This window comes from Uranotaenia lowii, chromosome 3, assembly GCF_029784155.1.
Source record: "Uranotaenia lowii strain MFRU-FL chromosome 3, ASM2978415v1, whole genome shotgun sequence".
Taxonomy (NCBI): Eukaryota; Metazoa; Arthropoda; class Insecta; order Diptera; family Culicidae; genus Uranotaenia; species Uranotaenia lowii.
Genome location: NC_073693.1, coordinates 185,922,684 through 185,938,791, shown reverse-complemented (window position 1 = coordinate 185,938,791; position 16,108 = coordinate 185,922,684). Strand labels below are relative to the sequence as shown.

Sequence of the window (16,108 nt, the reverse complement as noted above, 5' to 3'; positions counted from 1 at the left end):
TAACAAACGGTTACAAATGGTTTGCTAATTTATAAATTCTCCAAAGGATATTTTCCGCTGAACAACTTTGTCGTAGACCTTAACATAGTATCATATTAGGCAAAATAATAATTAGCTGTTTAACAGGAGTATGTCTTTTGGCATTGATAAACAATAAATTCAATTGACTTCACTGCTTGTGTATCGCAAAGCATTGCATGAAAAGTAGTCTCGCAATACCTCGCTAGGCACCCAGCAGCGATGTCAATTGAATTTATTGTTTATCAATACCAAAATATATACTCCTATTAAACAGCTAATAACTATTTTGTGCAACAAGATTCGAAGTTAAGTTCTTTGACAAAGTTTTTCAGCGGAAAATTTCCTTTGGAAATTTTATAAATTGGCAAAAACACCATTAGCAGGCTTGGCTCGTTTGATCGTTACTCAAAATTCTGCAAAATATCATGGATGAGTATTGAACCAAAACGAAGCTTTTTAGACCCCAGGGTTTGAGAAATATAAAAATAACCCCAAATCAATTCAGTCTAATGACGAGCACACTAGGCATTTCTAAAAAAGTACGTATTTTCTTAAATAAATTTTCATTTTATTTCGTACTTCCTATAGTATTAATCTATCAGCAAAAATGAAATATCCTTATCATCAACAACTACGTTCTCAACTAACGAAAATATTATAATTTTTGGGATTAAAAAAATAAGCTCTTATGATCTTAACGATCTTGATCTATAACGTACACATGACGTACATATTGCTCCGAAAATTTCACCACAATTATTTTTTTTTACATTTCTTTCTAATAAATTTAAAAAGGCGTTCTTACTTCAACTTATTGACTGGGGCGAAAAGAGCACAATTGATCGGGGCACGACCAGCATTTTCTGCCGTAGAATCTAGCAGCCAAGTCAACTCGATGAAGTCAACCCAAGCAACCAAAAGTTCGGATAACATTCCTCTATCTAGTTTGATCAGCTCAATAGTGTATTGTAGTACGTACAACTTCTTTCAGCTAAATTTTATGGTTGCTAAACAAACAAAGCTCAAAAGGTTTCCATAAATTGCTACCACCAATTTAAACCAGTTTCAAAAAGCATTTTTATAAGTGTAAATTAACGCAGTCAGAAAAATTGGTACATTGGTTTTGCCATTAATTTTTAAATTTAAAAAAAACATGCGATGTTTATCCTACCAAGAAAAAGGGTTTAGTGGCTGTTCGGGCTCGGCCGATGGGGGGGTTCGGATTTCGGGGTATTTCTTCCCGTCTCTCGTCGACGGCATCCACCAGCAGCAAGAACTCAAGTAAGTCGCCTATTTTTTCACACAACAGCTGATCGCCCGCTCGGGGGGAAGATTTCGTTTGCACTCTTTGGGGTTGATTGTACGAAGTACCACTGTGCAATTAGATTGTCACCACTTACAGATCGCGTTTTTGGATGCACTTTAGCAAAGGTGATTAAGTCGCTTTGATGGACTTGAAAGATTTATTGGAGATGAAGTAAAATTCCGTGCTTCTAATTCAAGGTACTGACCTTTTCTATCAACTAAAATGGCTTACTAAACTATTGTATGTAGCTCTCTCTGGGTTCATCGCTATGTTGCGAGAGAGTTGATTATACACTAGGGTACGATCACAAATATTGGTTTTACGAACAAATGAGTTACAGTGTCAAGTGAACATAAGACACATTGCAACACAAACTTATTCTAATTCCTGATCGGTGTAGTACCGATCAGTGGCAACAAACTTCGTTTTCAATCAAAAATCAAATGAAAACGTTTGAAAATTTATAGTTTTTGGTCTATTTGTGATGTCAACACGCCCAAAGCGCCAGTTGCAGTAATTTTCGGTTTCGTTCGAAATAAATTTCACATTTTTGTCAAAAATATTTTCAAAGAAAAGGCATAAGGCTGCTGCATAAATTTGGGGGTAAAAAATACTACGAAAAATGCTAAAATCATAAAATTAATGTTTGGATGGATTATATTTAATTATTTTGTTTTCCATAGTATACCGTCTCACGACAGAACTTGATGAGCATAATTCTTAAAATTCACTCGATTCATGCTACCGTTCTTCAATTTATCATTTGGATGATGAAATTTTGAAATTACAAACGCGTGATGCAAACCAATCATATTCCAGCATATGGAAACGAGATTTAAAAGGTGAATGTTTCATTTGCATTTCGATGCATTTTGGCCCAGATTGAATTTCAAAAATATTTATTTTCATTCTTGGCCAAAGGCTTCTTTTGTGGTGTATGTAGTTGCACCAGAATTTAAATCGCACTTTTAAAGAAAACTGAGACGCCATGCGCTCCAGAAAACTATAATAATCCATGATTTGTGGGAAGTCAACAAAGTAAACCCCTCCTTCTAACAAAAAGCCTCACAAAAGGGTGATGATAAGCCTTCAATTTACCCGTGTTTTTCATATCGGCAATGATAAACCTACCTAACGCTCAAACTAGGTTAAATCACATGGTTAAGCATCAATCACCAGTATATTGCAATAACACTAGCTGTTATATTCAGGTATGGCGTCAATAAACACCAAGCTTATGTCAAGTTGAATTCGAATGCTCCTTGCAATTACCCAATTTATTGGGGTAATAAATCGAAAATCTTTCTCTCCAATAGGTTTGATAATTGCAACAAGTTCAATGACAGTTGATTGACAGCGAGTAGATAAAGTCAGTGTGTTATTATAAGTCCTAGACTAAAACAGTGTTCAACTATCTTCTTGGCTTGATGTATCAAAATGTTCGGGAATCCTAATTTTTCGCTCATTGCTTCTGTGCTCATTTTTGGAATTTTAGTAACTGGTAGTGCATTAACAGAAGAATCTTCTTGTTCACGTGTTGATTTTGATCAAGCCACGCTTACGTTCCTAGCAAGATGCTCGTTCCTGCAAGAGTTCATTACCAAACGTTACGCAGATTCCAATGTGTTCAACCCGTACCGACCGGAGGCAGAGTTTTACCTCTCAAATCGATGGCAGGGGCTAACTTGTGGCGAAACTGTGAATAGTTTTAGCATGAATGGACAAACTGAGCTACGAATGGTTTATCATCTGGTTTTCCAAACCGGTGCCACCCTGGAGATTCGAGTTGTGGATTTGGATATGCTAGATGCTGATCTCAAACCAACCGTTGTGATCCGGTGGAAAACCGAGCAAGCCACTTCCGGATGGGGCATGTTCCGAGAAAAAATGGACAAAGTCGTCAATCGAGCTAAGGTAACGATTGCATTTGTTGGAGTTTGAGCATTTATCTTCTATCATATCAAGCTTTAAAATGAAGATTATTTGAAAGTATTTGTCTCATTATTGATCCTTCAACGAAGCGATTTTTGCATTATAATTTGTGTTCATATTTTATTGGTGTTTTGGAGGAAAAATAATCAAATATCAAATCATTACGATTTAAAATTTTAGTTCAATTTGGAGGTTCGTATTGCGCATTCAAATTGAAAGTTTTAAACATCAGAATGTATTAAGAATAGATTAAAAAAAAAATTTAGTTTACAACGTTTCACTAACGCATACAAAAAATCTCCAAAACTCAATAAAAGAAGCAAACTCACATGTTTAATTCTTGACTCTATCATGTACCTTCCATCAGTGAACAAGGCTGCCGGAAAAAATTTTGTGTTTTTGCGAAAAAAAAAATTCTGAATTTCTGTGATTTTACCCAAAAATCCTGTGATAGTTTTCTGTGATTGAAATAGCATAAATTTCTTTGAAATTTCTTGAAAAATTGTGTCTTTTTTACATTTTACTTGAGAAAAATCAATGAACATTACCAACTTATTTTGTTTTTCCAAAACAAAGTCAAAAATCCAAAATTTATGTTGCCATAAAAATTATAATTTTGGAAACACGTCAAAAATTTAAAAAAATATGTGAAATCTGCGAATATTTCCAAAATTCTGTGTTCTGTGACACAGAATCTGTGATGAAATTTTGGTCGTAATTCTGTGAAATTACAGATTTTTTTGTGATTTCGGCAACCTTGCCAGTGAAGCCACTCTTCCCCCCTGTTTTGAACCAGGTCTCTTGTTTTTCTCTGTTTTTCATAGGTTCAAATTGAAGCTAACATGAATGCCGGAAGTGAGGTTGCCATAGAGTATATAACCATTTTCAACTACGAGGTCCAAACAGACGAATGTTCTTCGATAGATGAAGTTTTGCCGCCGTCAACTACAACAACTTCAACATCTACTCAGCCTACAACAACACTAAGTACCACACCAACAGCAACTACAACAACAACCTCCAGCACAACAACAGCGACAACAACTACAGAAATGGTCAGCACGCCAAGCACAACCTCAAATTCGCCCAGGGATGAAAGTACAACTGAATTGCCTGGAACATCAACAACATCGATCACTACAGTGACAACCGATGATCCCGTTTCAGATCCATCGTTGGCTGTTGGCACCACTGATTGGGTTTGGCTTGCTTTGGCCGGAGTCTTTGCTGTTTTATTCTGCTTGGCCACGACAAGTGCAGCTTACATCTACGCTGCCAATCGAGAGCTTCAAAGGATCAATGAATTGATGCGAAAGGATCGTTCTGTGCATTTTGTTCAGAAAGAAATGTCTAAACATGATTATAGATGAAATAAAACTGGTGTTTTTACCGACAGTTATGAATGCTTTCTCGTGACTCTCTACTGCATACGAAACCATTAATAAAGAAGAAAATCAGAAGATTTCAGTGAGACGAAAAAAAACTTATATTTTAAAGTTATAGGAGTTTTGATAATTTATTCCGGGAACCCCACCCTTTGACTAAAATCAAATAAAATCGACAGATTAACAGTTCATTGACTTACTTTGGCTACCTATTACTTTCTATTCCACAGTTTATAAGTGGAAAATAGAATGGATCACTTTAAGCACCTCCTGCATAGTTTTCCGCTAGAGAGAAAAGAAGTTGATCTTGTAATGGGGGTCTGTGTTTGCTGGTAAAGATTGAACTTGTACACAAATGGGGTTTGAGTAGTTAAGGTTACTCGGTCCTTTGTAACGTGGAGACCGGCAGGCTAGAGAGATAAAATCTGCCATCTATAGTTTTTATATAAAACTTTTTTATTTCTAACAGATGGCGATACTGAAGCAAAATCAGGTTATAACATTGATGGTTCTTAGAACTTATAGAATAAGTATTCAAGATTTCCCGGTTTTATCCGGGCGCCCAGATATTCAATGAAAATATCGAGGCGAGTCCTAATCAGCCCGGATGCCCGGATCTTTTAAAAATTTGCTCGGTTTTTGTCCGGATGTATTCACCAAATTTGCTAAATTTACCAAAAAATTCAAATTCAGTAAAGATAAGTTTTGAATAAGGTTCCAAAAATATTCGTTATAATTATTTTCATCAAAACTAATAAAAAATTTTTTAGAACCATTGAACACAATTTGATGTGCTTCGACGATAAAATAAAGGTTCACAAGATTTTTCCCTATCTTTTTTTGATTTTGTTTAAATATTGGATCGTTGAATATTGAAAATTTTAGGAATGCATACTGTAGAATTCCATCGTTTTTGGCTCCGCTCACACTCGATCCACTCAGATAAGCACGCACATAGAATCGCTCGATAAGATAGTTATTTTTACTTTATTGAGAAAAAACACGAACTTCAAAATGAATTAAAACCTCATAAAATCTGCCAGTCTATCTTTTCATGTTTACTTCATGCTTATCCTTTGCGTTCATTCTTGTTTATTATGAAAATAAAGCAATTCTTGCTGTAACTATGGTAACTGTGGTGACGTACTATGAGAGATTAACATACAAGCGGACAAAAATATATATTCAACAATTTGACTGTCGTCTCTTTTGGTTAAGATCGTAAGATCATAAGTTAACATTTGAGGATCTCAATTTGAGAATGGCTTATATGTTTATAAAAAAGGGGGAAATCTTGCATGCATTTATGAGGAAGTCATGATCAGGGCTATTAAATCTAGGGGTGGAACAACTTTGACACAAAGTAGGCGCGGCGAAGAAGTGGGCACGGAAGGCAAAATTTTGACAGCCTATTACATTGTTTACGTTTTGTGTCAAAGAAAAGCAATGAAAAGTATGACGAAACAGTCGTGCTTTGGTGGTGGTGTTTTATATGACGTCACCATCAACTTGATTTTAATCTTTTGTTTTTGTTTTACAGTGGCAAACAACAGTGGCTGTTTTTCTACTCCGTAATGCCAAAACGGAAAAACAATCTAGCTCCTCGGGCAAAAACCGTGAAGCCGATCTCCGAGCACTGCCTCCAGCAGCAGTGGCTACAGCAGCAGTTCCTACTCCTCAACGCCCTCTCTACTGAAGCAGTTAGATTTAAGTTAACCAACCATTTCTCCCAATTATCGCCCGATTCCGCTGAACCAGGTCGTGATGGATTGTGTATTTTCCAACAACGCAAGACTCAGCGGTCGATTCTGACCGGAGAAGAGACCCTCGGCCACAGCATGCAGTCCAAAAATCTTCGCACCCAAGTTTTCTCCGGCATCAAAACCTTTACTGGAATCGTGCCCAGCCTGTACGACCTGTGCATTCGACTCTTACAGGAAGATTTTATGTAGCCGAGTAATTCTGTTATTGAACAGGACGAGAGGCAGCAGCAATAGGTTAGCAACAGCGGCGCTGAGCAGGATGACTATCTGGACGAAAGCAATATTAGTGCCTGCTGCCCAAGGAAGGTATCTCACTGCCGACGTGTTATCCACTGACTTTGCACAAAAAACGGATCCGGCGAAAGATCAGGAAAAAGAATTCAACACAGGATTTCCGTAAACGCAAGAAGGAGTTTGTAGACGTAATCACACTTCCACTAGATGCGAAGCTTGATATGAACGTGGTATCAATCTTTCTTTTTTTCACTTTGTTCCCCCAGGGTCAAACAATATACCGAGAGGAATCAAACCCTACTTCAGCGCATCAAAATCCTGCTAATGGTGCTGCTGCTGAGTTTGGCCCTGGTGGCTGTCCTGAACTTGAAGTTGAGTGATAGAAAAATTAAAACCAAAAGTTTTCGGAGATCCATTCTATTTTTTTTATTTACTTAGCTACATGATTGCTACATTGCTACATATATTTCACGTATAAAATAAAAATTTGTTTCGGCTTAAAAATGTTTTGAATGTTTATAGCAATGACCGGTGTTAGTCAAGTAGCTTTAAAGTACTGAAAGAAAAAGTTTGAATTGCATAGCAATTGAAAATTCCGATTTCAAACAGATCCTGAACCGGAAACTGATTTTCTAGAAATTGGTAAGGTTTAACGACTGCCGGAACCGGAACAAGAGGGCAAACGACTGCTGGAGCGTGATCTTGATCCGGAAAGTGAACGGCTAACGGATCAAAAATGTAAACCCGATCGGGATCAAGATCCGAAGCCACTATGGCTTCCAGATTTCGACCGAGATCGTGAATCGTTGCCATTTGCAACTTTGTATCGGCTTCGGTCACTGTCCGAGTCGCTGAAAGAAATCATCGATTTGGATACGATTCTGGATTTTTGCTTTTGCGGAAGTCCTTCTTCCTGTTCCCCCGACATTGCAATATTTTTGGCATTTTCTGACCAGGTTTCTTCACAGCAGAGTCTTTATCGCTCTCCGATTCAGATCCTTTCAGAGCTTCCTTTTTCTTCTTGCGACCAACAAAACTGCATTTTCTGCTTCTGCCGAATTTTTTTCTCGTGGAAATCTAGGAAAAGCTGCTGCGATATTTATTTCCACATTTTCATACAGCACAAAAAAAGGCATCTGCAAAAAACATTTTTTTGACATGCTGATTATATAAAACCATACTCACAAGTAACAGTATTACATACCTGTCGTAATCTGAGGGTTTTCCTTGTCCCGAAGGCCGTCTTCTCGAGGTCGCTTACTCCACTTGATGTTTACTTCACAAAATTCGATTTAAGAATGACCCGATTACCACAAGTGCCGTTCTATTTATAGGTAAAAGATACCGCGCAACAATGAACGCAATGAACATTTTTTTTAATCAAAGTAGCCAGATTTTCTCAGATTTCGCATGTTGTTCATTTGTCCTTCAATTATTAGTGCGTGTTGAGAAACTCTAAGTGATTAATTTACGTTCTTTTCTTTAACATAAATTATTTGATTTTATATTTTCCATTATCTCATATCTATCCTACAATACTCCCCTTCTGTACTCTCTCAAGTATCATGTCGTCAAAATTAAAATGATTCATAAATTTAAATTATTCTCATATTTTTACTTTTGCGAAAATATTTAGTTTTTTATCAGAATGCTACAAGCATTGAATAAACTTCTTAATCGGAGAGGTTTCTACTTCCAGTCGCCATCGGGGAAACATGAACGATCTTTTTACAAATGATTTTTTTTTATAGGTTCGGCCATTTAGTTTTTCGGAACTCTGATTTCAATCTTCTGTTTTCTCATAGGAGACAGATAACAATTTTCTTTGTTTTCATCATAAAGTTTCAAATCTTTACATCCGAGTTCAACTTTCTGTCTTCCGCCTTCTCAACGGGGCAAAATGTGCCTTTCAATTTCATGTAAGAGTTCAGCCTTCTCCATTAGATTCTATCTCAGTCTTCTGTCTTATCATCGAAGACAAAAATAAGCATTTTTTATCCTTATATTTTCGATTCCATGTTAGAGTTTCTGTCTAATCCATCAGAACTCTATCTTGATCTTCCGCCTTCTCATCGGAGACACAATTGAGCCATTTTCTGCTCTTAATACATTCAATTCAATTTAAGAGTTTCTGCCTTCTCTATCAGAACTCTATTGCAGTCTTCCGCCATATCATCGGAGACATAAATGTGGTTTTCATGATTCATCAAAGAGTTTCTGCCTTTTCCATCAGAACTCTATCTTGGTCTTCCGCCTTCTCATCGGAGACACAATTGAGCCTTTTTCTTGATTCGTCCTAGAGTTTCTGCCTTTTCTATCAGAACTCCACAAACTTATAACTTCGTCTTTCCTACCGAAGCTATTCCAACAAATATCGACAAAGTACATATTGTCTTTACATTCGAAACTCACTTTTCGTGGTTTTCTATTCTTACTGAAAAGTTCAAAACAGAACCCGAAAAAGGATTTAAACTCTTCGTTTTTTTTTTAAAGTTGAGATTTCTTCCTAAAAGACTTTATTTCAAGTCTTCATGAAAAAAACCTATCGGATGGTAGATCCCTAGCTGCTGCCGACTGCGCCATTGTCGTAATCTGAGGGTTTTCCTTGTCCCGAAGGCCGTCTTCTCGAGGTCGCTTACTCCACTTGATGTTTACTTCACAAAATTCGATTTAAGAATGACCCGATTACCACAAGTGCCGTTCTATTTATAGGTAAAAGATACCGCGCAACAATGAACGCAATGAACATTTTTTTAATCAAAGTAGCCAGATTTTCTCAGATTTCGCATGTTGTTCATTTGTCCTTCAATTATTAGTGCGTGTTGAGAAACTCTAAGTGATTAATTTACGTTCTTTTCTTTAACATAAATTATTTGATTTTATATTTTCCATTATCTCATATCTATCCTACAATACCTTGTTCTAATTAATGAGAAATATTATACACTTTTTGTTAGCTGGTACATCCGAACTTAAATCATTTTTACCAACACTACCTGCTTTTGATGCACTTTGATCCCACTTCTTGTTTTGTAAACAAAGTTACAGCATGGCCGATTGAGCTATTTGGCATTTTACACCACCCCTAGTTATAACAGCCCTGGTCATGATCCTTTCGGTGGTTGCCTTTTGATTTCTTAAACACTCCTAGCTAGCTCTAATTAGTAAAAAAAAAACGTTTGAATAGTTAGGACAATTTAGGTAACCCATTATGGTGCTAGTTTCAGAGTCAAAGACGGGTGACCTGAAAAACTGATTAGCTCGTATTATAATTACTTTTTATAGAGAGTAGGTCCAAAAACTGACAATGGTGGAAACTTTCTAATTTTCTCATTTTCTTATGCTTTATCTTTTTAGATTAACGTCAATCCATTAGAGGCGGAGGCCTTCTTGCGACATTCGATCTCATAGTACTTTATTCTAACTTAAGTTTTGTGTCGTTTGATTTTCATCAAAACCAATTCTCATTACATTTTGCTTGACCTTTCCGAATTCAGTGGTATAATAATATTATTTTTCCGATCTTGAGTAAATTCCCAATGAATGATTGTTCTGACAAAAGCAAAAAAATTCTATTGCAAACACGGTTTGAAATTGGTCTCGAACCGGTCAACAACAATATATTATACGCTGTTTAGGTTCTTTTTTTAAACATATATATTTGCTTAGCTTAGCTTAGCTTAGTTGACTACTCATATCCACCTTAAATCATGGAACTTAAAGTGCTTAGATTTTTTAAACGTATATATTTGCATAGCTTTTCTTCATTTTTCAATATCTTATGAATGGAAGAGTTCTGAAATTTAAGCTTTTCTTAAACAAAGTGTCCACTTTCATTAAACATTTAGATGATTTTCTCCGATTTTTGTACGCGAGCTCTCATAGTGTAACACTGTGCCATGTTTTGTTGATATTTCTGTGTCTCTATACTACTTAGATCATGAGGTTTGATAGCTCTTAGCGCTAGTGGCGACTCCACTCGGAAAATTAGCTTCTTTCAGTGATCCATTCTAAAAGTTTGCCTACAACGTTTTAGTCATAGCCTACTTAAAAGCGAAAACACTCATTTTGGTCTAACCTTTTAAGTTATTTTACCAAGCAATTATTATAAAAGTAAACACTATTGAATAAATATAGCTTATCTCGTGGTAAGCAATGATTACGATGTTTGTAATTCTAGAGATTGATTGACCCCATGACGAACATAAAAAAAAATTCTTTAAAAAAAATTTTTGAGTTTACCATTGCCACCATTTACCATAGTTCGAAAAATAATTTAGTTTTAAATTATGAAAACTCTTGGCGATGGGGTGGCGGCTTTCACGGCCGGAAGATGTTTGTCGGCTTGCGCGTGCTGAACAGCGTTCCCAATGGATGCTTTGAGGGCCTGTGCAATCATTGAGGGCAGCGCCTCCATGAAATCTGTATCATTCATCATCAGCGAAGTACAGTAAGAGGCTTTCGTGACCTCACTTTTTCGGTGCGGATGATTTTCCGATCAATCAATCAATTCTGAAAAGAGCACGAAAACCGAAGAGTTACCGCGTGTTAACTGTCGTAGTTACGATTGTCCGAGAATCACCGCAAATTCAGCACAATTCGGAAACGCGTACTTCATCACCAAAGCTCGTTCTAAGACTCACTCTTCGTTACCAATCTTTCAAACGGACTCGTATTGCGGTATTCGTTCGGTTTTTTTAACGAAACTTTCCCAACACGAATACAAACAAAAGTAGGTACAGCACAGAAGAAATGAACTCACACAGCGTGATAGCTGATTTATTCAATTTAGGATGGTTCATCTCTCATCCAAGAAGGTGCACAATTTTAATGAACATTAATAAATTTTAATATTTTTCTATTGCGGCTACTGGCAACCCTTCTGTTGAGCCACAACAAAGTGTTTTTTTCGCCGCGAGAAAGCACCTCTTTTGAACGGTCAAAGACCCCATAAATTGATAATTTCAAATTCGTCGAGTAGTTTAGTGCAATAAGCATATGTATCAAGTGCAATTTGTTACTTACGCGAACCGTAAAATCTTGAAAACTCCCTTTAAGTGAAACTCAAGGGTAGTGTTTTCAATGGTAGTACTAGAGTACCTACGTTGTTCCTGATGACTACAATGGCTACGATACTGTGCTCAACCTGCAGGAAGAAAACCACCGAGAGAGATAGAATTGCCTGCTTTGGTGGATGTGGTGCGGTATTCACGCTCAGTGCTCAGATCTCAACGCAATAGGAATCACCGCTCTCAAAGAGAATGCATCTCTTGAGTTCGTTTGCTCCGAATGTAGAGAACAATCGCGCTTACCTAGCTGCAATCCGAAACACATGGAATTGTTGTGTGCAATCGCAGATCTCCATAAACAAGTCGATGATATGAAACACTTACTCTGTACTGAACTCTCTGCACAAATTTCCCGTGAGATTACTAAACAACTCAGTTCCCAGAAACTTTTGGCTAAAACCCCCACCACTGCACCAATCACAAGCAAGCCACAGCAAACATTCGCTCAGGTTGTTAAAAAACCAACCATTTCCCGGATTCTTCGATCTTCACCGATAACTCCATCACCGACCACTACTACCCCAGTAAGCGGCTCACTACGATCTGGCAAAACTCGTCTGCCGTCAACCCCATTGACTAACACTAAGCCCTCGAAACACCCAACTACTACAGTGGTAAATAAACAGGTTAGTCAACCTTTGACAAAATCACCTCGCCCTAAATCATCCACTTTGCTGAAAATTGATAAGACGGTGATAATAAAACCGAAAATAGCCCAAGATGCAGATACTACCAGAACAGAGATTCAAAAGTCCCTCAACCCGGTCGATCTTGAGGTAATTGACGTGAGATCTCTTTCTAGTGGCAGCCTTGCTATCAGGTGTGCCACGGTATCGTCAGCACAAAAATTACAGCACACTGTTGAGAGTTCTCTGTCAGAAAAATTTGATGCAGAAATGCAAACTCCTCTGAAACCCCGTCTCAAGATCTCAGGGTTCTCGAATGAATTTTCCGACAATCAGCTGATTAGCACTATCGTCCAACAAAACAATCTGCCCTCCACTGCCTCACTGAAAGTTATTCGGATGAAGGAGCTTAAATCGTCACCTGAAACACATGCGTTCGCGATCTTAGAAGCAGATGTTAACACATTCAATCTACTCTCCCGGATGAAAAACCTAAATATCGGATGGAACCGCTGCACCGTTCATGAACACGTAGACGTGCGACGGTGCTACCGTTGCTCCGAGTATGGCCACTATGCTACAAATTGCACGAAACCACAAAGTTGTCCGATATGCGCGGAGGCTCACCTTTTGACCGAATGCAACGCTACAATTGAAAAATGCGCGAATTGTGTTGCATTTAACCGAGTTCAGAACCGACCTGAACAACTCGCCCTCGAAACCTCTCACTCAGCCCGGAGTACTAATTGCCCAATATATCAGAAACGACTGAAAGCAGCCAAGGCTAGGACAGACTACACTGCATAGCAACTGCAATCACCACCACAGAAGCCGGAATCTGCAGCCCAAGGTCTCTCCGGTTCCAATACTATCAAGCCAGTCGACACTCCTGGTTTTCCAGGTAATTTAACCGACGACAGTATATGTTTAGTCGAAGCCTACACAGATACTACGCACCCATTAAGAATTCGAAACTTGCAGCCGTTTTCGCACACGAACACAAAACCATCCATCGCCAGAGCAAGGTCTCGCTCACCAGGTGACCAGATTTACGGAAGCACACTAGCTATTGAAACACCACACACTCTCAACAAAGTCGATCGCAACAGTAAGCAACCACAACAAGCCGACCGATCCGCCGAATTGGGATTCACACAAACAGTCGAAACCCCTGTTTGGTCAGGTAAATGCCAGAACAGTATATGTCCAGTCGAAGCTTTTCCGATACATGCACACCAGTCAAGAGTACCCCCATTACAGACATACCCACAACTCACGGACTCCAGCGAACACCATCGGATCTTGCCCAACACGAAAACCCTGTCCTCTCAGATCACGGTGTATTATCAAAACGCACGTGGTCTACGCACGAAGATTGATGAGTTCTATCTCTCAACTTTGGATGTCGATTATCATGTTATAGTTCTCACCGAAACTTGGCTCAACGATCACATAACTTCGAATCAGCTGTTTGGACAACGCTACTCTGTCTATAGAAAGGATAGGGATCCACTCACCTCGGGGAAAAAGTTAGGCGGTGGTGTTCTCATCGCTGTGTCTAACAAGCTCAGATCTCACAGAGTGACTACTCGAGCTAGTGATCACATTGAACATTTATGGGTGAAAATCGCCACCCCCCAGAGAAATGTATATGTAGGTGTTGTTTATCTTAGCCTAGATATAGCTGGCATCGATTCTACTGTTTTATCACACATGGACTGCGTGACAGAAGTTCATGATTATATGAAACCACACGATTTGCACTTTCTGTTCGGCGACTACAACCAACCAAACATTACGTGGACATCACACCCAAGTGGTCACACCTACCCTGATCCCTTCCACTCATCGTTTAGTGCCGCTAGCTCACTGCTGATTGATAAATTAGCATTTATGAACCTGTATCAGATTAACACCGTTACTAACGTGAACAACCGCATTTTGGATCTTCTACTGGTCAATGAAGAAGCACTTAGTCAGTGCATCATTGAAAAAGCTATTGAATCGCTGGTACCGCTTGACTCACACCACCCGGCAACTATTACTGCAATCAATAGTGCTCCTATATCAGACTTTTATGATTGCCAGCCATCGTGTAAACTTAATTTCAAGAAGGCCAACTACGCTCTGCTGAACGCAGCGCTGATGAATATTGATTGGACACCAATATACCAGGCTCGTTCAGTAAACGACGCTGTTCTGCACTTCACGAATACCTTAATCACGTTGTTTGATCAAACTGTTCCAAAATCTTCTGCACCCAAAAAACCACCATGGTCCAATAGGCATCTCCGCGAATTGAAACAGAAACGGGCATCGGCGTTAAAACATTATTCTCTGAATCGCAACTGCTACACGAAATCCGCTTTTTCCTATGCAAGTAGTGAATACAGAAGGTACAATCGGGCACTGTACTCTAGGCATTTAGTACGCACCCAGCTGGATCTAAAAAGGCATCCTCAGAAGTTCTGGTCATTTGTAAATGAAAAACGAACGGAAAAAGGTCTTCCTAAGGAGATGTTCTTGGAAAACAACACATCTGACACTACTGCTGGTCAATGCGAACTCTTTGCCACACACTTTTCGAATGTTTTCATTAATGAAACAGTCGACCATTCAATGATCGAAAGAGCGCTAATGAATGTCCCTATAGGTGCAATGAATATCGCTCTTCCCACCTATACCGAAACGGAAGTAAAAGCTGCTATTCAGAAGATGAAACCCTCCTCTAGTCCCGGTCCTGACGGCATTCCTCCGAATATTCTGAAGAAATGTTCCGACATTCTCTGTAGACCCCTTATGTCAATTTTTAATCAGTCGCTTACTACAAGCACCTTCCCGAAAGCATGGAAAAAATCGACAATGTTTCCTGCATACAAAAAAGGTGATAAACGAAATGTTCAGAACTATAGAGGTGTCACTTCGCTCTGCGCTGGCTCAAAAGTATTCGAGATCCTTGTTTCAAAAAGCATAATGACTGTAGCGAAATCGTATTTGTCATTTGATCAGCACGGTTTCTTTCCGGGACGCTCAATCAGTACCAACCTCACCCTGTTTACGTCCAGTTGCTTAAAATTAATAGAACGGGGACTTCAAATTGATACTGTATATACAGACCTAAAGGCATCGTGTGAACTTTATGATACTGCTTGCAAAATTGGATCGACTGGGACTAGCAACTTCTTTTGTAAATTGGATGGAATCTTATCTCACTCAGAGGAACGTGTCGGTGAGACTGGGTTTCAGCGAATCATCAGTATTCAGCAACTGTTCAGGCGTACCCCAAGGCAGCAATCTTGGCCCTCTACTATTCTCAATATTTTTCAACGACGTGCTAATAGCTCTACCTGCTGATTCCAGATTAGCATACGCTGATGACCTAAAAATCTTCGCCCCGATTGAGAAAGAACACGACTGTTTACGATTGCAGAACTTCATCGACCTCTTCAATAACTGGTATCAGAATAACAATCTTTGCATAAGCGTGGAGAAATGTGCTGTTATTTCGTTTAGCAGAAGAGTCAACCCTATAACATGGAACTATAACATCAGCGGTACACCCATTGTGAGGGTCTCTAGTTTCAAAGATCTGGGAGTTATACTCGACGAACCACTCACTTTTCGTGATCACTACAGTTACATAATCTCGAAAGCGAATAGGAACCTTGGATTCATGACACGGATCTCAAAAGAATTTCGGGATTGCTACTGCCTCAGATCCCTGTATTTTTCTTTAGTGAGATCAATCCTAGAAACTGCATCGATAGTCTGG

The 16,108-nt window shown here is 38.7% G+C and overlaps 2 protein-coding genes across 4 annotated transcripts; both read left to right on the top strand.

The window, feature by feature from the left end:
• The first annotated feature begins 2,737 nt into the window (after positions 1 to 2,737).
• On the top strand, positions 2,738 to 4,658 carry LOC129750644 (uncharacterized). 3 transcript variants are annotated; one of them, XM_055745648.1, is made up of 3 exons: positions 2,738 to 2,828; positions 2,898 to 3,241; positions 4,084 to 4,658. In XM_055745648.1, the coding sequence occupies exons 1-3, from the start codon at positions 2,765 to 2,767 to the stop codon at positions 4,627 to 4,629; spliced, it is 954 nt and encodes a 317-aa protein (XP_055601623.1). In that variant the 5' UTR covers positions 2,738 to 2,764; the 3' UTR covers positions 4,630 to 4,658. The 3 variants fall into 3 exon arrangements, with proteins under 3 accessions (XP_055601623.1, XP_055601624.1, XP_055601622.1); XM_055745649.1 differs by having other exon boundaries at positions 2,751 to 3,241; positions 4,084 to 4,357; positions 4,427 to 4,658; XM_055745647.1 differs by having other exon boundaries at positions 2,751 to 3,241.
• A 7,363-nt stretch (positions 4,659 to 12,021) lies between these two features.
• Positions 12,022 to 13,143, top strand: LOC129752919 (uncharacterized). The gene has a single exon (XM_055748709.1). The coding sequence runs from the start codon at positions 12,022 to 12,024 to the stop codon at positions 13,141 to 13,143; it is 1,122 nt and encodes a 373-aa protein (XP_055604684.1).
• Positions 13,144 to 16,108: the final 2,965 nt, after the last annotated feature.

What these genes read in the sequence shown, in the direction of transcription:
- LOC129750644 (XM_055745647.1), top strand. Translation starts at nt 2,765, where the DNA reads ATGTTCGGGAATCCTAATTTTTCGCTCATTGCTTCTGTGCTCATTTTT. An exon ending in AAGTCGTCAATCGAGCTAAG is followed by an intron (nt 3,242 to 4,083) that starts GTAACGATTGCA and finishes TGTTTTTCATAG; the next exon opens with GTTCAAATTGAAGCTAACAT.
- LOC129752919 (XM_055748709.1), top strand. Translation starts at nt 12,022, where the DNA reads ATGAAACACTTACTCTGTACTGAACTCTCTGCACAAATTTCCCGTGAG.